Source organism: Elgaria multicarinata, chromosome 1, assembly GCF_023053635.1.
Source record: "Elgaria multicarinata webbii isolate HBS135686 ecotype San Diego chromosome 1, rElgMul1.1.pri, whole genome shotgun sequence".
NCBI lineage: Eukaryota > Metazoa > Chordata > Lepidosauria > Squamata > Anguidae > Elgaria > Elgaria multicarinata.
In genome coordinates this window covers 5,365,211-5,388,855 of record NC_086171.1, presented here as the reverse complement: position 1 = coordinate 5,388,855, position 23,645 = coordinate 5,365,211, and the positions used below count along the sequence as shown (strand labels likewise).

The 23,645-nt window shown below is 48.2% G+C and overlaps 1 protein-coding gene across 1 annotated transcript in view; it reads right to left on the bottom strand.

Moving 5' to 3' along the window:
* Positions 1 to 1,539: 1,539 nt before the first annotated feature.
* The window catches only part of ALS2CL (ALS2 C-terminal like), a 77,069-nt gene continuing 54,963 nt past the window's right edge, over positions 1,540 to 23,645 (bottom strand). Inside the window, exons 16-26 of the mRNA XM_063122674.1 lie at positions 23,064 to 23,191; positions 19,971 to 20,144; positions 18,197 to 18,287; positions 14,428 to 14,585; positions 12,543 to 12,605; positions 10,649 to 10,822; positions 8,255 to 8,297; positions 6,822 to 6,883; positions 4,818 to 4,967; positions 3,131 to 3,227; positions 1,540 to 1,941 (exon numbers count right to left, since the gene is read on the bottom strand). Of these exons, the coding sequence (XP_062978744.1) occupies positions 1,873 to 1,941; positions 3,131 to 3,227; positions 4,818 to 4,967; positions 6,822 to 6,883; positions 8,255 to 8,297; positions 10,649 to 10,822; positions 12,543 to 12,605; positions 14,428 to 14,585; positions 18,197 to 18,287; positions 19,971 to 20,144; positions 23,064 to 23,191 (1,209 nt within the window). The 3' untranslated portion in view covers positions 1,540 to 1,872. The remainder of the gene's footprint in view (positions 1,942 to 3,130; positions 3,228 to 4,817; positions 4,968 to 6,821; positions 6,884 to 8,254; positions 8,298 to 10,648; positions 10,823 to 12,542; positions 12,606 to 14,427; positions 14,586 to 18,196; positions 18,288 to 19,970; positions 20,145 to 23,063; positions 23,192 to 23,645) is intronic.

Below are 23,645 nucleotides of genomic sequence, written 5' to 3'. Positions count from 1 at the left end.
CTGCTTACTAAAAAAAACATAAATATCCATTATTTAGTTAATCTTAAAAATGTACATAAACTGTTATGCTGTTCAGATAAAATTAGCGTTTTCACTTCCAGTTGCTTTAGTATAACAACTGTTTTATGCCATTGGGACTCAAAGGAGCCAACATCAGGCCCAGTTCACACCTAGAGCAGAGATTGGTACTGTCATCATCCTAAATCTGACCTAATAAAAAGAGGCTATGTGTCTTATATTAAAACATGTCAGTTCCTTTATAACAACACCAGGTAAGCTGTAGAAAACTTTGGTTCAGATTTTGGGGTCTGTTCAGAGATTCAGTTGCAATGGGGCAATTTAAAAAAAACCCAGACACAGCTCAGAAGAGCTCTCAAACCTTCTTTTGCAACAGCATGTTTAAATAGTGACCCCTCGTAGTTCTATCCAAGGGCCTCTTCAAGAGTTTCAGGGGCCTGCGTGCAAATCCTTGGGAGTCCTACCTCTTTTTGAAGATGTCGATCACAGAGAATGGAGTTGGGCAGGGTGGAGAAAATTGTCCATTCTTGATGAATAGAATCGTACAATTGGAAGGGGCCTCTAAGGCCATGGAGTCCAACCCCTTGCTCAGTGCAGGAATCCACCTTAAAGCATCCCTGACGAGTGGTTGTCCAGCTGCCTCTTGATGGCCTCTAGTGTGGGAGAGCTCACAACCTCCCTAGGTCATTGGTTCCATTGTTGTACTGTTCTAACAGCCAGGAAGTTTTTCCTGATGTCCAGCTGGAATCTGGCTTCCTGTAACTTGAGTACATTATTCCATCTCCTGCACTCTGGGAGGATCGAGAAGTCAGCTGTAGTAACGACCACCACACAAATGCTACATTTTGAGCAGTGTTTTCAATAGAGAATTGGGATTTGATCTGTCAGCAGAAATGAATCCCAGAAATGGTCTGCCTTTGACGTTAAGTGAGAGAGGAGGTAAAGGTAAAAACTAGAAGTTTAACAGCTTTCAATAAATTATACGCCTAGTGGAAAGAGGGTGAAAAGCAACAGTTCCTCTATTCTACTGCATGTGTTTATGACGATGTTTAATGGCAGGGAGGAGACTGTGTTTGCTAACTGACTGATGAGTTCATGGTGGACCAAGTTAATCAAAGGGCAGTTCACCATGAGTTCAGATTACCAGTAGAACATTGTTGAAGCAAGTGGATTCTAAACTCCGTTCAATATAGGTTCACCAACCATATAGACACACATTAAAACCCTCCAGCAACTGGTTATACCCAGTACAGTGTTAGCCAAAGTGAGTTCCAGTTATTCTACCATGAGGTCACAGCAGTGCACACTATAAAACTGCCCAAGTTGCTCCAAGAAGCACAGAATAATAAAATCATTTTTTTAAAAAAAAAAGAGGGAGGAAAATTATAGTAACTTAAAGGAGCATGGGAACAAAAGGGTTAAAAGTTATTGGTGAAAAATTGCACTGAAAACCAAGATTGAAGGTGGCAAATTTCAGGTTTTGGTGGCTTTCACAAGAATCTCTGGCTTCTGCAGGTGGCAAATTCCAGGTTTTGGTGGCTTTCACAAGAATCTCTGGCTTCTGCAAGGCCAGTATTACCTCTCCAAAAATCAAGTCCTTTGTTCAGACACGGCTGAACCATAGAAAATGGAGCATCGCACACAGAATCTAGTCAACTTCCTTGTGTCCACTTGCCTCTTATTTCAATTTCAAAGAAATTCTGGGCTAAAAACCAGACATGCTTCCCATAGGAAAGACGAATACAAAAAAAAACTAGCAGCAACAGTGATAAGTTCCTTCCCTTTCCGTGGTAGAAGCCTCAGCACAGTGGTTGTTTGAAGCGTGCAAGAACGGTGCCTTCTGGCGTGCAGCTTTCAGGAATCACGCAACGCTTGCCTGCCCGGGTAGAGTCTTATCTCTTTTTGGATAAGCTCATAGCATGACTGGAGAAAGTGAAAACAGGGAGAGAGGGTCAGTGATAATGACTGGTACTCATTTGTTTGATTCGCAGATTAGAAGCTTATCTGTATGGCATTAATTCACTGTTCCTGGATTGCGTTCCGTCCCTCAACTGCAACCCAGCTGCCAACCTCCGTGCATCTACAAAAAGAAGCAGGTTTGGCAGGCCAGCCAGAAAGAACCCTGTTAATGCACCAATTAGGTTCCCAAAACACGAGTTGAGCCTCACTTCAGCAGACAACACAAGCTGCTAGTAGTTGGATTTGAATTAAGATAGCCAGATGCAAAAGAGGACAGGGCTCTTGCAGCTTTACTAGTTGTGCAAGAGAGAAAAAAATCAGTCTGTTCTGCACCACTAGTAAAGATTCAGGAGTCCTGACCTCTTTTGCACCTGGCTACCCTCCTTTAAACCATACCTTTTGGCAAGAGCTAGTCTTCATGCCCAAAAGATGAGTGAGATCCACCCGGGGAACCCTTGAGGGCCTGATATGGCCCGTAGGCGTGAGGGTTCAATACCCCTGGTGTAGTAAGACTGAGCTAGATGCTGGAGAATCATAGAATCATAGAATAGCAGAGTTGGAAGGGGCCTACAAGGCCATCGAGTCCAACCCCATGCTCAAGGCAGGAATCCACCCTAAAGCATCCCTGACAGACGGTTGTCCAGCTGCCTCTTGAAGGCCTCTAGTGTGGGAGAGCCCACAACCTCCCTAGGTAACTGGTTCCATTGTCGTACTGCTCTAACAGGAAGTTTTTCCTGATGTCCAGCTGGAATCTGGCTTCCTTTAACTTGAGCCCGTTATTCCGTGTCCTGCACTCTGGGAGGGTCGAGAAGAGATCCTGACCCTCCTCTGTGTGACAACCTTTGAAGTACTTGAAGAGTGCTATCATGTCTCCCCTCCATCTTCTCTTCTCCAGGCTAAACATGCCCAGTTCTTTCAGTCTCTCTTCATAGGGCTTTGTTTCCAGCCCCCTGAACAAACAGGCTACAGAGGTCTATGGTCTTTGAACATTGGGGGTTCTACAGCAACGATTACGATGAAGGGACACTGCCTTCCAAGCTTCTGGCTGGCGAGCATAGGGAAGTGAGCGCTGGATGGGCCCTTGGTCTGACCGAACAGAGCTCTCGTTTACCCTCGCAACCACAAAAAGTTGTTCTTTAAAACCCTTCCTTACCTCCAGTGCTGTAAGCAGGAAATCATGCATGCCTCCTTCATTTGCTGGGTCCATCAGGTCCCTGATCATGTGAATCTCTGCTCCTAAATGTTGTATGCTAGAAATGGGGAGGAGAACAGGGCACTTGGAAGACTAATTCATTTCATCAAAAGCGTCCATGGACTTCATCAAACGTGTGCAATAATGCCCTTGATGGGCAGGTGTATATGCAGAGAGAAATGAAATGCAACCCACCCACCCAAAAATCCCCCACAGATTGTGGGAATTCCTTTACAGCTTAAAAAGCCATTATCCTGATTCAGGCCGCTGGCGAAAGAATTGGCTAAACAGAGCATTGGTCTGACTGCATAAGGCAACTCCCTCTGTTCCTATGAACTTCTGGATATATACTTTGGCAGTTCCACCTGGCAGTCAAGCTATGTGAAGAGTAGCTGACAGAGGGTCAGATCCAGATTTAAGGTGGATCAACTGCACTGGCAGAAGCGGACCTCCCTGGCTCCTCTGTCCCACAGCAGCTCCTCCTGCCCCCTGAGGACCCTGCTGAATGGGGTGAGCTGTGGGGCAGATAGAAGGGGAATCCCCCCCACCAAATCTGGTGGATTTAGCAAGGGGAGCTCTTCCTTTCCCAGAAGGCAGGCCCTAGATCCAATCCAATATGTCAGGATCTGGGGGTTTCAGTATACAAGTTCAATAGCTTTCTCTTGTGCAATTGGGTTTTACTGCACATAGGCAGATGTGGCCAAAGGTTTCCAGTTATCTCCTCTACACTGTTCCTTGCCCACCCTCCACATCAGGATGTGACATTGATTCATTTCTGAACCACCCTTCATCCAAAAAGGATCCCAGGGTGGCGTATGCAACATTAAAAACAAATCCAATAGTAACTATGCCATTGCATATTAAAAGGAAAATTCAAACAGCCGCTCTTCAACCAATGAAGCAAGCAAAAACCTGATAATGAATTCAATTAAAAAAAAAATCTAAAATATGAACATGCTAAAATTGCTTGGGCAGAAAGAACCGCTTTTTAAGCTGGCAGTGAAAGGACACCAAAGGTGGTGCGCTTTGTATCTCCTTTGGGAGGGCATTCCAAAGTCAGGGCACCAGCAAAGAGAAGGCCCCTCCCTTTGAAAATGTACAGGGCTGAAAATGCGGGGCTCAAACGCAGGCCCGTGGGCCCAACCCAGCCTTCCCCAAATGACCACGCCCCCTTCTCCTGGCCCCTCCTCTTCCCCACAACCACTGATCATTTGGCGGTTTCTCAAATTTTGTGCCGTCCCCCCTCCCAGTCTAAAAGGTTGAAATGCATCTCCTGTTGCTTCATTACTGGCAGCAAGAGCTTGAAGCTAAAACACGCTGGTATTTTCTACATTTTGGGCCCGCCCCTTTTGCTTTCAGCCCCGCCCACCCTAGGAATGTGGGCCCCCAAGAGCCTCTCCATAATGAAATTCGGCCCTCGGGCTGAAAGAGGTTCAACATTACTGGCATCATGTACGTCTCCCAATGATGGTATCCCAAGAAGGGTCTCCTCTGTGCGGAAGCAGGAGTAGAAAAGTAAAACATAACAGTTCCCAAGACGTATGCTCCATTCTGCAAGCTATTCCTTCGTTAGCCATGTGGCAGCCACCAAAAAGACCCTGCTTCCATTAACCTCAGAAAACGAGGGTGTGGAGAGGCCGCTTCCTACCTTGCCCGTGTCACAACATACATCAGCAATGGCAAGAGGTCATCCATGGGCAGACTATATTCCTTCCCCAGCACCCGGTTGATCGTCTTCTCAATCTCCTCGTACGTCTTCTGGAGAATGTCCAGCTTTTCCCGTGGGTCAACAGTAGTGCTACAAAGGCAAAGAAGAAGTGAGCACAGAAACAAGGCCAAGACAATGGCCCTGTTCAGAAGACACCTTAAACCACGGCTTTAACCACGGCGGTTAAGCCAGAAAGCCAGGCCGTGTTCAGAAGACACCTTAAACCACGGCTTTAACCACGGTGGTTAAGCCAGAAAGCCAGGCCGTGTTCAGAAGACACCTTAAACCATGGCTTTAACCACGGTGGTTAAGCCAGAAAGCCAGGCCGTGTTCAGAAGACACCTTAAACCACGGCTTTAACCATGGTGGTTAAGCCAGACCGTGTTCAGAAGACACCTTAAACCATGGCTTTAACCATGGTAGTTAAGCCAGAAAGCCAGGCCGTGTTCAGAAGACACCTTAAACCATGGCTTTAAGCAAGATGTCTAAGGCTTTCTGGCTTAACCACCCTGGTTAAAACCGGGGTTTAAAGTGTCTTCTGAATGGGCCCTGAGACATCCAAACAAAAGAACGGTGAAAGTGCTTGGGAGGCAAGGAGTGGTCCTTTTCCATTGAATTGCACACACACACAGGTGTGCAATTTGGACTAGGTGCAGAACCAAGGGTCTTGTCAAATCTCAATTTTTCATTTCAAGAAACAGACAAGTCACTAGCCTCTATGACAGGAAAGCAGTATCTTTTTCGGCCAACTTGACCCTGGGCAAGAAAGTCAGGGGCTACACGCTGTAGACATATGCCCTCAAACATGATTGCTGAGACCCCATTCGCACACACACTGGTTTTCACACACAAATCACACACACCTGCCCTTCCAAAAGTGCTCCCCTGAATGGCAATAAGGTTTTTAATTCTGTTCTTTAAAGCCTGACTGGACCGAGGAAGGATTTTCAAAAGGGATGTGTGTGTTTACCCTCCCGTTCCTAGCAGGGACATCTGCCAAATGCCCCCTGACCTTCTCCCAACAATAATTAGGCTTCCCCCAAAAATCCATTTTTTTTTATCCAGCTTATCTGGTGTGATGGCATGGGAGGCTGTTACCTTGATGAAGCTACGCAGGTCTAGGCCTGGTCAGTTTCTGGAAGGGCGACTACCAGGGAACCCCATGTACATTGATTCCTGCATTGAGCAGGGGTTGGACTTGATAGCCTTGTAGGCCCCTTCCAGGGGGTGGAGTGATTTTCAGAGGGCATTGTAGTCTGTGCGGCGATGGCAGCGGAGTCAGGTAAGGGGGCAGGGAGGAAGGGTCTTACCTGCGTCCGTCATGGTCCGGCGGCTGCTTCAACTGAGCCCGAGGACTCAAACAGGAAGACCAGGCCGCCTGGTCTTCCTGTTTGAGTCCTCGGGCTCAGTTGAAGCAGCCGCCGGACCATGACGGATGCAGGTAAGGGGGGAGGAGGGAGGGGGGCCTTACCTGGCACCGTTGTGGAGCTCCGATTCGGAGCCGGAGCAGCCCGTAGGTGGATCGACGTGGGGCGGAGCGGATCGGGGGGTCCGTGCACCACTCTAGTATGAATTGGCTATTTAGCATGACGAGTTTGTCAATTCCTTTTCCCTTTGGATATTTTTTTTAATCAATAAAAATGTGCAAAACGAAAAGGAAATTGCAAATGGGAGTAGAAGCGTATGGGGCAGAGGTTTCCCAACATCCAGGGCGGTGCTGTGGTTAGAAAGAGTCAGAGCCTGGCCAAGACCGCCATGTTTAGGACCCCACTGAGCTCCGCAACTCACAAGCCTACCTTGTGTCCTAACCTACCTCACAGGGTCATTCTGAGGATAAACAGATGAACCATACACACTGCCTTTCGGCACCAAAGATTAAAAGCAGCAGTTAAAATAGATTATTTCCCCCTGCTGCTAGGTTTTCCCCCATGGATAGAAACTTACATCAGCTTCTGTAGACATTCAGTTGCAGAAAGGAAGCACCGGTCTTTGACAAGGGATCGTCTCTAAATAATAATAAAAAGAAGCAACAGTTGTTCGTGTTTTGGAGGCTGGGGGCGGGGTGTGTGTTTAATAAAACTTGAGATGGATCTTGGGTGCCTAAAAAGTTGACCATTTTTACCTACAGAGAATGCAAAATGGGGAAATCAATGCTACTTACTTGCTAACTATCTGCATTTCTATACTGCCTGGGCAGTTCTCAAAAGTTTACATCTCTTTACGAGTTTAAAACAGAAAAGAACCAACCTAAGAAACAGAGCCAATGCTACATCAGTGTGAAGATCTAAAACCGAAACAATACATCTAAAAACAAAACTGAAGGACTAAAAATAAAAAGGTCTTCCCCTGGCGGCGATAAGACCACAGTGTAGGCAACAAGCAAGGCTCTCTGGGAAGATCATTCCACAGCTGGGGTGCCATCACTGAAAAGGCCCTCTTCCCGGTAGCCGTCCACCTCACGTCATTTGGCGGGGTCACCCAGAGGAGGGCCTCTAACGATTAACTTAGGGTCCCAGCAGCCGCCATTCTTCACACAGCGCAGAGTTAAATTATGGAACTCACTACCACAGGATGTAGTGATGGCCACCAATTTGGACGGCTTTAAAAGGGGGTTGGATAAATTCCTAGAGGAGAAGGCTATCCATGGCTGCTAGCCCTGAAGGTTGCGTGCTGTCTTCAGTGTCAGAGGCAGTAAGCCTGTGTGCAGCAGTTGCTGGGGAACATGGGTGGGAGGGTGCTGTTGCACCATGTCCTACTTTATTAGTCCCTGGCCAATGGCTGGTTGGCCACCCTGTGAACAGAGTGCTGGACTAGATGGACCCTCGGTCTGATCCAGCAGGGCTCTTATGTTCTGATGAGTCTTGGACAAAAAGTCCAGAAAGATTTCCACAGGGCTAATAATGTCTGCCCAGTGTGGAATTCTACATAATGCGCAGAGCCTGGGTTTTGGGGGGAGAGGAATAGCGGGGTGGAAAGAGTAAAACAGCCCCTCAAGAGGCTGGGAAGGGTTTTTTTTATTTTATTTTTTAGGACTTTTTCTTCCAGCCATGTTTCTATCCAAAATTGTCCCCCTCACTCCACCCCTCCAGCCCCAGAAGCTGGGAGCAAACTTTTGTCTTTATTACGTCTCAGTGGAAGAAAGATGAGCCCAGTGGAGACCTGGTCTGGAACATGCAGCAGAACAGAAATCCTGGCCCCAACCTTCTCCTTGCTGTGCTAGTTTTCTATGTGCAGGGAGTTTTTCTTTTTTTTTCCCCACAAGGGAGCATTGCAAAAAGGCACACCGACCCTGTTGCCAGGAATGGTACCAGCTCATTCTGTTGCATATAGAGAGCATGTTTAATCCAACGGCGTGATAAAACTGAGAAACAACTTACCTGGTTATTTGTTAGTGTGAGATCTTTCAGCGGCCAGAAGTGTCTGAAATGAGAAGGTGGGGTAGGGAGGGAAGGAGGATCAAACATTTTCAGACACAGGGAAGGAAACAACCCACCCATAACTCAGATCACTGGCCCAAAAAGCCATGTATATTTTTTGCCAAATGGAAGAAAAAGCCCTCCAAACTTAAAAACATACTTTTATTTATTACATTTATATCCCACCATTTTTCCTCCAAAGAACCCAAGGCGGCATACATAATCCTCTTCCTCTCCATGTTATCCTCACAACAACAACCCTGTGAGGTAGGCTGGGCTGAGAGTCTGTGACTGGCCCGAAGTCACCTGGTGAGCTTCCATGGCCAAGTGGGGACTAGAACCCGGATCTCCCGACTCCCAGTCCAACACTCTAACCACTATGCCACATGGCTCTCAGGAACCAAATTTTGAACCCAGATTTCTCACTGCAAGAGAGATACTTGAAATTCTTGGACCCATGACCCACCTACTGCTGGCTCCATCTCCACAATTTGTTATCCTCATTGGCTGTGTGTGTTTAAGACTCGCTTGAAAAATTCTGAGTTTTTCAAAAGCTCTCCCCAAACTGGGGCAAGGCCTCACACTAGCAATGACGGATAGTCATGAATTGATAGTAAAGGGCACAATCCTATATGATCCGTCCTGGGTACTCATAATTCTCCGAAATCAGAAGCTTTTGCATTGCTCTGCATTTAAGCTAGATGGGCGATTTCACCCGTCTAGTGGAGGCGTCAGGGATGGGGGTGGGGGGAGGAGGCTGGGACAGCTGTAGGATTCTTTTTACGGTGTAGTGAGCCGGTGTTTGATGCAGCAAGAGCCAGGGTGATGTAGTGGTTAAGAGTGTTCGACTGGGAGTCAGGAGATCCGGGTTCTAGTCCCCACTCAGCCATGGAAGCTCACTGGGTGACTTTAGGCCAGTCACAGACTCTCAGCCCAACCTACCCCACAGGGTTGTTGTTGTGAGGATAAAATGGGGGGGGGATTAGAATCATAGAATAGTAGAGTTGGAAGGGGCCTACAAGGCCATCCAGTCCAACCCCCTGCTCAATGCAGGAATCCACCCTAAAGCATCCCTGACAGATGGTTGTCCAGCTGCCTCTTGAAGGCCTCTAGTGTGGGAGAGCCAACCACCTCCCTAGGTAACTGGTTCCATTGTTGTACTGCTCTAACAGTCAGGAAGTTTTTCCTGATGTCCAGCTGAAATCTGGCTTCCTTTAACTTGAGCCCGTTATTCCGTGTCCTGCACTCTGAGAGGTTCGTGGAGAGATCCTGGCCCTCCTCTGTGTGGCAACCTTTCAAATATTTGAAGAGTGCTATCATGTCTCCCCTCTGTTATGAATGCTGCCTTGCTTCCTTGGCAGAAAAAAGAAAGGATATAAATGTAACAAATGAATGAATATGGTGGATTGCCCATTCCTGGGCATGGAGAGAACCATGCTGGCTCCGAGGGGGAGGTGTGGGGAGCACGTGTCCTGGGCTCCGAGGTCAAATCCCTGCTTCTGACCTCGGAGCCCATAAACTGAACAATCCTATGTCATAGGATTGCTCTCTAAATGGAATATTTTGTATGCCTAGGGATGGGCGAGAATTTTGTTTGGTTCATTCTTTCATACAACAAAATCCACAAATTTCTTTAGAAAGAACTTGAGATTCCAAAAATTTGGATATCCATTCAGACACAGAGGTTTGAGTGCTTAGCTCTGAAAAGTCCAGCTTTGAATCCCTGTGCATCCAACCAGGTTTGTGGTGCTAAATTAGCGTTGTCGCCTTTTATTTCTCGAGAGGCCCCTCATCTTTGACAGGCACACGGCAGACTGGTACACCGTGTTCCTCTCCATGCTGGAAATAGCTTTAACCAATGAATTTTACTGATGGACTTGTGGTGGGGGATTTCATTTGCTCTGGTTTAGCGCTCTGTTCACACAGTGGCCAACCAGCCATCGGCCGGGGTCCAACAAGCAGGACATGGGGCAACAGCACCCTCATGCCCATGTTCCCCAGCAACTGGTGCACCCAGGCTTACTGCCTCGAATACTGGAGATAGCGCACAACCATCAGGGCTAGTAGCCATTGTTAGCCTTCTCCTCCAGGAATTTATCCAACCCCCTTTTAAAGCCATCCAAATTGGTGGGCATCACTACATACTTGTGGACTTCCCAGATGTTGGCCTAAATTTACTTTGGATCTTAATGCATTTTCACCCATTTTCATATAGCAGTTCACACGGCGTTGTTTTGCTAGTTTAGATGTGCCTTGTTTTTGAGCTGTTGCAAGTTGGCCCAAGCATCAAAGGTGGAATAAGCAAAAACAAAAACCCTGACCCAGTGAAGGCTCTCCCATAGCAGGACAGCTCACCTCTGGACTTCCAGGAACTCCAGCAGCTTAACGTCAGGAAACAGACTGAGATCAACTATCCCCTGGCAGTAACGGTCGTCCTCCTTTTCATGGTACAGCATGTACAACATCAAGAGCTCCGGATAGAAGCACGGAAGGATGAGGGGCAGGATCAGGCCGGGTCCGCTGAAGTCACTGAACGGGAGGAAAAGCGACATCAGCTGGTCAGAGCGTTGCACCAACAGCGGGGAGGCCAATTTCATGGAAACGGTCCTGTTTTTGTTTTTTGTTTTAAATTTGAAGTATGGTTAGGGTACATATCCAAGCTATTTTTCCAGGAAATCCCAGCATACTGCGTCCTTCCCATCCAACCTGTATGTCCTTAAGCAACCTTGTGAAGTGGGTTAGGCTAAGAGACAGACAGACAGAGAGACACACGGGCATGCAGGCAGAGAGAGAGACAGGCAGAGAGAGAAAGAGAGACAGGCAAACACACACATACACACACAGGCAGAGAGAGAGAGGCACGCACGCACGCACACATATACAAAGAGAGAAAGAGAGACAGGCAGACACACACAGGCAGAGAGAGAGAGAAAGAGAATGAGAGAGAGACAGGCACGCACACAGGCAGAGAGAGAGAGGCACGCACACACACATATACACACAGACAGAGAGAGAAAGAAAGGCAGCCACACACACAGACAGAGAGAGAGACAGGCAGACACACACACCCAGACAGAGAGAGAAAGAGGCAGGCACACACACACAGGCAGAGAGAGAGAGAGACAGGCACACGCACACACACATATACACAGAGACAAAGAGAGAAAGAGAGACAGGCAGACACACACAGGCAGAGAGAAAGAGAGACAGGCAGACACACACGGGGGGGGAGAGAGACAGGCACGTACACACATATATACACACAGACACAGAGGGAGAGAGAGACAGAGAGAACACACACACAGGCAGAGAGAGAGACCGGCAGAGAGAGAAAGAGAGACCGGCAGACACACACACAGCAAGAGAGAGACAGGCAGAGAGAACACACACACAAAGGCAGAGAGGGAGAGAGTGCACAGCTGGCCTAAATCACCCAGTAAGCTTCATGGATGCACTGAGATTTGAATGTGTCTGTCCCCACTCCTAGTCAGACACGCTAATCACTACACCCCATTGCCTCTCTTTAGTGAAATTACGGGGTCCCCACATGGTCATAAAAGTACTTTCAGAGGCGCATCCTGATTTCAGCTTTTTGACTGTACGCGCTCAACGCAGGGGTGTTGGACTTCTTTCTGCCCGAGGGTCAAATTCACTTTCGGAGAAGCTCTTAGGGGCAGCTTTCCAGTAGCGGGTGGGGCCAAAGGGGTGAAGGAGGGGAAGAGGAGGAGGAGGAGCATTTTGTAATTTAAAGCGCTTACTGCCAATAGTGAAGTTTTAGGAGGGGCATTTAGAATGGGGTGGGAGAACAGCAAAGGTTGGGGGAAAGAGGGTCTGAATAGCAAAGTAGCCCCCAAGAGGGATGGGTGTGGTCCCGGGGGGCGGGGGGAGGACCTACCTTTCTTCATATTGCCATGTAAATCCCCATAGACTTTCAATGCACAGTTCTATGCATATGGAAGCAGGGGAAAAAAGGCCTACAACTCCCAGCATTCCCCGCTGGGGAATGCTGGGAGTTGTAGGCCTTTTTTCCCCTGCTTCCACATGCATAGGACCGTGCCCTTCTTCGAGCTATCAAAACGAAGCCAGCAAAGCAGCATGAAATCCCAAAGCAGAAACACGACGCCCACCCTGAAATGATGGGTGAGTGACGGTCCCCGTAAAATCAACGACTAATATTTCCCGTTGGCAGGACAGGGAGAAAGACCGTACACATGTTCTCGAATCGATTAAATAATTCCACACGGCTCACCTTTCTTTTACGCGCTCAGCTGCCGCTTGACCTCTGACCTCCAAGGCAAGACGCAGCAAGCCCCTGAAAAAGTGTTTAAAGAGAATCAAGAAGGTGACGCCGAAGTCCGCGATTTAGGTGCTCATAACACACACACACACACACCCCTCTCGAGCAACTAGGAATGGAAAGTGTGGATTTATTGACAGAAAAAAAAATCCCCAGACACGTCTTTGCAGCAAAGTCCTGCCTGGATTCAGCCAAAATTAGGGAATTGCAGGGTTTCTTCCCCAAAAAAGGCTAACTCAAAATCTGGAATGCCCAGTTCAGTGGGCACTACTTAACAGCATCAGCTGGAAAACAGGCCACCTGGTCTAACTGATGCTCAACATCCAGCCCCTAAAATTTTTATCTACTGTAAGCTGAGACCAGTTTTAGAATCATTTAACTGGTGTGGTGTCTGCCAAAGAAGAAGAATAGAATCATAGAATAGTAAAGTTGAAAGGGGCCTATAAGGCCATCGAGTCCAACCCCCTGCTCAATGCAGGAATCCACCCTAAAGCATCCCTGACAGATGGTTGTCCAGCTGTCTCTTGAAGGCCTCTAGTGTGGGAGAGCCCACCACCTCCCTAGGTAACTGATTCCATTGTCGTACTGCTCTAACAGTCAGGAAGTTTTTCTTGATGTCCAGCTGGAATCTGGCTTCCTGTAACTTGAGCTCGTTATTCCGTGTCCTGCACTCTGGGAGGATCGAGAAGAGATCCTGGCCCTTCTGTGTGACAACCTATCAAGTATTTGAAGACTGCTATCATGTCTCCTTTCAATCCTCTCTTCTCCAGGCTAAACATGCCGATTTCTTTCAGTCTCTCCTCCTAGGGCTTTGTTTCCAAACCACTGATCACGCTCATCCTCTTTCTCTTTCTCACTACCAGCTCCTTGCTTGACAGAAAGAGAGCCAATGAACAAGCAGGCCTTGGCCTCTCCTGGTCCTCATCCTCACCACCTCCATCGTCTGGGCCAAAGTGAAAGGCAGGTAAACAAGCAGGTTGCCCTGGTGAAAAGGAGGAGCAACTCCGGCCAGTGACTGTCAGTGGACCCTTGCTGGGGTGTGGGTTCTCAGCAGGCGTCCAACCATGTATCTGCAAATCTCAGGGTATCCCCTAGGATGCTATCAGCTTCCTTTTCTTTCCAACTGGTGCTATTTTCGCTCAGTTTCAGTCGGCACTTCACCACCTGAGTTTCCTAGTGACCACGACCCTATAAAAGACGGCGGTGTCCCAGTCCATCCCCCTGTTAGATCTTAGTTTAGATTCAGTTTTATTTTTACTAGTATGTTTTAAGTACTTGGAGACCTGAAGAAAAGAAGAAGTCAGCAGAAAAATGTATTCTCTGAATGTCAAGGTCTCAGCTGGACAATCATTGAATTATTGGCTAGAAGTGTTTTTCAATTAATCAATTAGTGATTCCCTGATTGTACAGTTTTGCCTCTATATAAGTGTCTGTATTTCTCCAATTATCACCACCACCTCATCTGTATGTTGCTGTATATTGATCATCTGTGAGTATGTATGTGTGTGCTGCTATAACTAAATTATTCAACTGCCAGTAAAAAGATTTGTTTTAACCAACAAAAGAATCCTTTGCCTCTTTGAGTCTTTGCTGCGTCCTGTACTGAGAGCCGCTGCTAATTCTGCTTATCTCTAGAATAGAGTATGATTTTCAAACACCCCCTTCCCTATCTGCATATACAGAGCCCACACTTGATTTTTTTCACCCCGAAAGTGTCCTCAAGAAAGAACTGGCTGGCAGTTTGTCACGAGGGAAGCTTTGCAAGAGGTCAGATGCAAGGTGATCTCACCACATCTGATGGTGCGAAAGCAAGAGCATGCCGGCGTGCCATACATACTGGTAGAATTCCCATATCTCCTTCGCGTAATGCTTGACCTCCTCTTGAGCCATAGAGAGAAGGTGCTTGTTGGCCCCGATCCCAGAGTAGGTGGCCTGGAAGGCCAAGGTCAGAGCCTTCAAGAGCTTTCCGAAGGGATGCAAGGAAGACTTCAGGGCCTGCGGGAAAAGGAAAACAAAGCTTCCTAAAATCAAGGCAGGTTCCAAAGCTGTGCAAGTGATAGCTAGAAGGCGAGAGGGGCCCAATCCGTTCTTCCTGGGAGACAGATGCACAACAATTCTCTGGAGTTTCAAACTTTTATGTAGGGATGGACCTATTATTCAGCCTGTGTCACTTTCACAGGTGCTGATTCATACATCCATTCCAGCCAGCTTCTGCAGTCATCTGTGAATTTTGTTTTAATTGTTATGAAAATTCATATAAAATATTCATTTTAGGGGGAAGTGACTTGGGGTCCTCCCAGTCTTTTGGACTACAGCTCCCACAATCCCTGAGATTGACCATGTTGGCTGGAACTTATGGGAGTTGTAGTCTAAAACATCTGGAGGGCACCAGGCTTCCATTCCCTGATAGATTGAAATACCTCTTCTCCCAAAGTACGCATTTATAAACATGGTTTATCGAAATGTATGTGTTCCTAAACACACACTATGCTGAAAATATGCATTATTAAAATACATTGGGGGGCAGGGAGGGGCGGTGCGGAGAACTGCATCAAAAATATGTAATGAAAAATCAAAAGGATAATTATGTCCCATTCGACACATTGGTGTCAGAAGTGCGGATCAAGTCATTTTGCATTGGAATTCACAAATATCAAATTCCACAAGCTTCCCTATTCGCAGGAACCATAAAATCTGACGGTTTGGCGGCTTTAGCAAACAAAGCTGTTCCGTGTGTAACGTAAGGGTTGCAATCAGACAATAACCAGCAAATTTTCACAAAAGGACTTTTCCCCTGTAAGGATGCCAAAATCCGCCCCAGGAATCTTTCCCTGGGACAATACACTAAATAGTGTGAGATATTCTCTCCCATACCAAAGATACAAAAACAGGACTGTGGAGTCAGAGTCGTGGAGTCGGAGTCGAAGTCAATTCCTGGGTTACTGGAGTCGGAGTTGGTAAAAATGTACCGACTCCTAATAAATTTATCAATGGAACCTTCTCAAACTGGGGAGAGGCAATGAGTGGGGTACCGCAGGACTCAGTCCTGGGCCCAGTGCTCTTCAACATTTTTATTAATGATTTGGATGAGGAGGTGCAGGGAACACTTATCAAATTTGCAGATGACACAAAATTGGGTGGGATAGCTAATACCCTGGAAGACAGAAACAAACTTCAAAGTGATCTTGATAGGCTGGAGTGCTGGGCTGAAAACAACAGGATGAAATTTAATAGGGATAAATGCCAAGTTCTACATTTAGGAAATAGAAACCAAAGGCACAGTTACAAGATGGGGGATACTTGGCTCAGCAATACTACAAACGAGAAGGAGCTTAGAATTGTTGTAGATCACAAGCTGAATAGGAGCCAACAGTGTGATATGGCTGCAAGGAAGGCAAATGCTATTTTGGGCTGCATTAATAGAAGTATAGCTTCCAAATCACATGAGGTACTGGTTCCTCTCTATTCGGCCCTGGTTAGGCCTCATCTAGAGTATTGCGTCCAGTTCTGGGCACCACAATTCAAGAAGGATGCAGACAAGCTGGGGTGTGTTCAGAGGAGGGCAATGAGGATGATCAGGGGTCTGGAAACAAAGCCCTATGAAGAGAGACTGAAAGAACTGGGCATGTTTAGCCTGAAGAAGAGAAGATTGAGGGGAGACATGATTTTTTTGTTGTTTATTCGTTCAGTCGTTTCCGACTCTTTGTGACTTCATGGATGATAGCACTCTTCAAATACTTAAAAGGTTGTCACACACAGGAGGGCCAGGATCTCTTTTCGATCCTCCCAGAGTGCAGGACATGGAATAGCGGGCTCAAGTTAAAGGAAGCCAGATTCCAGCTTGGCATCAGGAAAAACTTCCTGACTATTAGAGCAGTACGACAATGGAATCAGTTGCCTAGGGAGGTGGTGGGCTCTCCCACACTAGAGGCCTTCAAGAGGCAGCTGGACAACCCTCTGTCAGGGATGCTTTAGGGTGGATTCCTGCATTGAGCAGGGGGTTGGACTCGATGGCCTCATAGGCCCCTTCCAACTCTGCTATTCTATGATTCTATGAAAAAACTAAGCCCGTATTGATATGTTCTAAGCAAAATATCTTTCCACGGTCCGTATACGTCCATGAAGCCAGTGCCGAATGTCTGCATCACACAAACCTCAGAACTGCACCTGCCTGCCTCCTAGCACAAGGATGACTCTGTCTCCCAAGAAGGGAGCCAGTGTGTGGTGTAGCAGTTGGAGTGTTGGACTGGGAGTTGGGAGATCCGGGTTCTAGTCCCCGCACAGCCACGGGAGTTCACTGGGTGACTTTGGGCCAGTCACTGACTCTCAGCCCAGTCAACCTCACAGGGTTGCTGTTGTGAGGATAAAAATGGAGAGGAGGAGGATTATGTGCACCGCCTTGGGTTCCTTGGAGGGCAACGGGCGGGATATATAAATGCAATAAATGAATAAATAAATATTTGCTGTCGCAGGAAATTGTCCCGAGCAGGTTGCAGGCTTGGGAGAATACTGAAAGGATGAGCGAATCTGATCAGGCTAAATCGATTGTTAAACAGTGATTAGCGGATATTGACCGGCAGGAACTACAGGGAGCTACCTGTGGCACATGCTCCCCCCTAACTAGACATACTAATGAAGATGGTCCTCCATATTTATGCTGGTTGACTATTCCCAAGTACAGGAGGGCATTTACCTTGGCGAGATTTAATGCCCTTCCTTCCAGGTTGATGAAAGGTAGATATAAAAAAATCCCTTTATGCAAAACATGCTGCCCTTGCAACGAAACTGAAGTAGAAACCATTACCCACGTCCTGTTTTGTTTTTTTTGTAGCTTCTATGATGATATCAGAAAAGAGCTGATACACCCTATTATACAGGCTTTGCCTGGCCGCTCCCCAGAGACGCTGATGGTTCGCCTCCTCCAGGGCCAAAATAAATCAATCACTATACAGGTTGCCAAGTTTCTGAATCTGGCCGTTCTCATCAGACCACATATGATTGCTTGAATTTTCCTCCTATGTTCTGTTCAAGATCTAATGTTAACACATGTCCCATCCTTGCTCTGATCTTACTCCCTTTTACCCTTGATTTTTATGTATTAAAATGTATTAGTAATGATATGTTTTATATGCTTAGGTTATCTTATTGACCTTTTGCTTGGAATAACTGTACCTTTCTTTTTCTGGTCTACTGACTGTAAATAAAGGATTGATTGATTGAGCGAATCTGTCAGTTTATCGGAGGGGCCGTAGCTCAGGGTGATGGGAGCACATGTTTTGCAGGCAGAAGGTCCCAAGTTTCATCCCCAGCTTCGGCAAAGAAAAGAATTCCACCGGAAACCCTGGAGAGCCATGGCTGCCAGTCAATGTCGACAATACTGGGCTAGAAGGACCCATGGTCTGACTCAGTAGAAGGCAGATTTCTATGCTCCTATGAATTAGCCCAAGTACGCAACCATTAGCCAAAGCATGCAATACCCACGAATGGTCGAAGCCCTTAGGGCTTGCCACTAGATATGGATCCACTGCCCTACAGGCAGAAGACTAAACCGAAGAACCAGCGTCCACTCAGTTCTCTGTGGGATTCACACTCGCAGCCCGCCATACCTGTTCCATGTAGCTTTGCAGGGCTTCCTTCTCCTGGTGTTCAATCAGTTCTTCAAGGATGTTGACCTTCCTAGGAGCCTCTTCTGTTCCTCTACGTGGCAGAGTTGGAACAGGATATCATCATGAGGGGGACAGTTTACATGTACATATCTGTTTTTCCCCTTAATGCCCTTAAAAAAAAAAATCTGCCACCTGTGGGTACATGAGGAAGCCATCAGGTGTCACCATGGATGGTATCGCCTCTTATAGGTTTCTAGATACAGACCAGAAACCAATGCTTTTCTGGCAACCACATTGGAAGGGTTCCTTCCAATGACCTGGTCCCCCTGAGCGACTCCTGAAGCATCTCTGCCTCCTTCAGAGTTCCACCGTCCTTCTTTTTGTCCCCCCTTCCCAGAAACATGGGGTTTAGTCTGTAGACATGGGGTGAGTGACACTTCAGACACAGCAGTTAACTAGTGAATCAAAACAACCAAATTACAATAAAGGTTTTTAGTCAATAGAGCTGAGTGATACCAAAGGCATGAAAGGCTGCAAAAATGCAAGTCCTTTTACCCTAAGCTGCACCTAGACTTCTTCAAGCTGCATCTTTCTGCTCCTTCCTTATGATCTGGTCTTTCTCTGGCTCCTTCTCTCTCTGGCTGGCTCTCTCCCTGTTTTATACCCTCTTCCCCCGAAACAGAAGTGGGTATGACTCCCACATCATACATATGATACAGGAATATCCATAAGTATGAAAGGGATGGTAACAATCATGAACAAGGATGGTAGCAAAGAGCCCCAGGTGAGAGCACTGTTACCAACTGGCACTACGGATGGAGAAGAAGGAGCATTAAAGTGCTCTCCATCATGCTGGAATTCACCTCTTCTTCCTTCCTCCTACCAACTGCCAGCGCTGAGGACTTCAGAGGAAGCAGCAACCCTTCCGCTGTGTTAAGAACAGACTCCATGACCTAATGAGCTTTGCAGCTAGGAATCCGCTCCAGGTTTTGGTCAGATCTCTAAAGGAGCTATCTAAGGTGTAGGGATGTGCTCCGCTTCTCCTCGGACCGGAGAAGCAGAAGCGGATCGGGGGGCTTCGCCTCCCCTTAAGGCGGAGGCAAAGAGGATCGGGGGAGCAGCGGAGCATTGCAGAGCAGATCGAGGTGAAGGCGGATCCTTCGCCTCGATCCAGAGCTCCGCAAAAAAGGTAAGGAGAGTTTACTTGGCCCTGCCGCTGTCGCTGCCGCCCATGCGGCAACGGCAGCAGAGCCAGGTAAGGGGGAGGGGGGTCTTACCTGCGTCCGTCGCGACCTGTCGCCACCTTCACTAGAGCCCGCGGCTCAACCAGGAAGTGTAGGCCGGGGCCTACAGTTCCTGGTTGAGCCACGGGCTCAAGTGAAGCTGGGATGGGCCGGGATGGACACAGGTAAGGGGGAGGAGGGAAGGGGGCCTTACCTGGCGCCACTCCCCGCCGCTGTGGAGCTCCGATTCGGAGCTGGAGCTCCGCAGCAGACCCTAGGCTGATCGAGGCGGGGCGGAGCGGGCCCGATCCGCAATTTGCGGAGTGGGCGCGAAGAGGATCGGGGGGTCCGTGCACATCCCTACTAAGGTGCTACGTAACTTGGGTAGCTCCTTTAGAGTTCTGACTAGTTCTGACTAAAACCCGGAGTGGATTCGCCACCCCACTGGTCTCGGAACCACCAGCCTGCACTGTGGTGACTCTCCTGGCTCTTGCAATGTGGTTAACCGACCTTCGCTCAGGCTTGGACACCATGTCCCTCCTCCTCCTCACCTGTGGCAGAACAGGTACTCCTGGGATTTCCGCAGCTCTCTGCTCGTCTGCACGTGGAACCCCATGAAAGACTCCTCCATTTCTTCTTGAGCTCCTGAGCTGATGAATTCCAGGAACTGGCTGTAGATCCCTGGCCACCTTCTCTCCACTGGGAACTCCGCCTGACCTAGCTGGCTGGACAAGGAGAGAATCGGTTCCTCAGGCTGGGCTGCTCAGGGCCACATTGTGCTCAACAATTGCAGAAGCAAAGGGGGGGCGTCTCGCACCCGCGAATGACAGCCGACCCAGATCCAAACAATGCCCACGGAATGCCCCATTGTCCCAGACGATGCTTTCCCCCTTACACTGATACTCCCGGCTTTTCTCCACGGAACTCAGAGCTCACGGAAGAACGGGCTGAAGTTACAGGAAGCCAGATTCCGGCTGGACATCAGGAAAAACTTCCTGACTGTTAGAGCAGTACGACAATGGAACCCATGACCTAGGGAGGTGGTGGGCTCTCCCACACTAGAGGCCTTCAAGAGGCAACTGGACAACCATCTGTCGGGGATGCTTTAAGGTGGATTCCTGCATTGAGCAGGGGGTTGGACTCAATGGCCTTATAGGCCCCTTCCAACTCTGCTATTCTATGATTCATCCCTGTTCCTCCCTCATCCCACGTTTTCCCCGTCACAACACTGCGAAGTAGGTTAAGACTGAGAGAGGATGAGCGGCCCAGGGCTACCCTGTGAGCTTCACGGCTGAGTGGGGATTTGAACCCAAGACTTCCCAATCCGAGCCCCACACTCCACCCGTTACACCACGCTGCCTCTTTAGTCCAAATGGCAGATTGAGAGCTAACCAAATGTAATAAATAAATAAATATAACAGGGATCTAGGGAGATGGCGCTGTCTCCACCAGCCTTTCCACCCAACCCGGTGCCCTCCAGAGGTTTTGGACTGAAACTCCCATCGGTCCTAGGCAGCAGGGGTAATGGGAGTTGTAGTCCACAACATGCAGAGGGCAGCAGGCGAGGGAAGTTTGCTTTAGGAACGTACAGAGAATCGCCTACTCAACACTCTCAGAAAACCCTGGGGGGAGCTGAGAATCAGAGCAGGGCGCACAGCTGGTGGGCTTGTGGCAAAAGCTAGAAGGCCCCTCTCCAGTTTCGTTTGGGAGAGTAACACCAGTTAATAAGCCACCCCTTGCACTTACAACAAAGCCTCGTGTGGCGCAGAGCGGTAAAGCAGCAGTTTCTGCAGCTGAAACTCTCCCCACGGCCTGAGTTCGATCCCAGCGGAAGCTGGTTTCAGGCAGGCGGCTCGGGTCGACTCAGCCTTCCATCCTCCCGAGGTCGGTAAAATGAGTACCCAGTTAGCTGGGGGAAAGGTAATCACGGCCGGGGAAGGCAACGGCAAACCACCCCGCTATAAGGCCTGCCAAGAAAACATCAGCGAAAGCTGGCGTCCCTCCAAGAGTCAGCAATGACTCAGTGCTTGTACAAGAGGTTCCTTTCCTTTCCTAAGGGATTTGGGACTTTGGTTTTATGCCAGGGAACAGCACCTCTGTCTTCACTTTCTGCCTGGACTTTCCATCAGTTGGACTACTGAAATGCTCACTCCCTGGACTCATCACCCACTCTGGACATTTGTCAGTTGAATCTCACATTGATAAAACCTACTGTGGAATATAATGTTGGTCTTCTTATAGACCATATATTACTGTTTGCCATGAACGGAGTAACTTTGTTTTCGGTTGCCCAGAATGCCTTCTGGTCTGGAACTATTAGTGAATTTTAAGACTATTGTTTTGCCTTGGCAACCGTATAGCAGATATTTCCAAAGCAGACTCTGTTGTTGGACCTGATCCCTGCCTGCCCATGCATTCCTAGCGTGCTTTGATTTTAGGCCTGTCTCCTAAACCAAGATTTACCAGGGGCCATTTTCAGTAGAAGCTCTGAGGGCGAAAGCTGTCCACTCTTCAGGACTCCTTCTTATGTAGTTAATCCCTGGACTTCCTTCGACTTGGACTCCAGAAATGAGAGACCTTGAAATATGGAACTTCTCCAATAAGCCATGAGTCTGCCTTGTCATGACTTATTCTTGTATCCTTGAACCTAAGTCAGCTTGGCATTTCTGTCCATGGAAATCCTGCATTTGGGACTATTTTTATTGTCTTTGGACTAGTTTATTCTTGAATCCCTGCACTTTGGTTCAGCTTGGACTCCTGCCATGTAACACCCTTGTCAAAGGATCTACCCCAAGAGATCCCAGGCTGCAACCTGAGTCAGCTTGGGGTTACCTGAGCATGAAGATCATTTGTGAACCGCCCAGAGAGCTTTGGCTATTGGGCAGTATAAAAATGTAATAAATAAATAAATAAATTGTCCCGTCACTAGGGATGTCGCGTGCCCAACTGAGTCCAGGAGTCCGATGGACTCCGCTGGGCCCGCCCCTGCTGGACCCAGTTGGGCACCTGCACCCACGAGGCCCAACGAGCGCTCGGTAGCCATTCCCCCATTGCGTAAATGGCGGCCGTAAAGGTCCCATTTATGCAACAGGGAGAAATAGGTAATTTCCAGAGCAAGACCAGACAGCTGCTGAATGCGCGTTGAGCATCGCTGAACGCTCACACAGCTCATGCAGTCGCGATGAGTGAGAGTGGCAGCAGCGGCAACAGGGCGAACATCTGACAAATTCGACGCGGGTGAGCTCGCCCATCCCTACAGGCCGTAACGTAAATCAGTTCCTTTATCCTACTCCTTCCCCGTGTGCAGAAAGACGTTCAACATCCCATAATTGTTTTTAGCATCTCTATATCTCCCCCACCCCCAAAGCATTCAAAGGTGCTTCCAAAGTATACGTTATCTCCACTGTACTTGCAACAAGCCTGCACAGGTTGCATCCCAGGGTACGGTGGCCTGGCAGGGCCTTGATAAACCCCCAGCGTTTGCTGTTTGTCCGGCCTTTTGCCTTCAGCCCCGCCCCCTTTACAGTTGGCCCCGCCCCTTTTGCCTTTGGCCCTGCCCATCAGAGGAAGGCCACCTCCTTCTGCGCTTCTCCGAAACAGACTCTGGCTTTGGGCTGACAGATGTCCAAAACCTCTGGACTTACAGTTTGGTTGTTGTGTCATCTAGCTGCTCTCCAGAGGTGTTCAGGATCCCTTGTGTCTGTAGCCCTTGGCTCGATTTGTTGCTGAATGTGCCCTCCAGAGTGAAGCCGTTGGGGAATGTCAACTTTCCCTAAAACCATCCAGAAAGCTCACGTTAATACCAAAACCAATCCAGGCAGTGGAGTCTGGTGGCTCCAATCCCGGCAGGGCTGTGAATCCATTCCGGGTTTCAGTCAGAACCGGACAGAACTCTAAAGAAGCTAACCATGGTCCTGAACCTATTTTGAGGGGATAGAGTTCAGCACCGGATTCATAGCCCCACTAGAATAGGAGCCACCAGCCTCCACTACTTGGAGTCCTCTTAAGCATTAGGGGTGTGCGCTCTGCTCTGAAAATCCTAAGGTCCATCAGAGCTCTGTTGGAGCTCCAATATTGCAGTGCACTTCGGGGACGGTTTTAATACTCTCCGATACCTGCAGAGCAGAGATGTGCCCAAGAGATGAACAGATCTGGTTCAAACTTGGCACAGCTACAGCCCTACTTATGAGCTATCTTGGGGCCAAGTTTCATCTCTTTATCTTTAA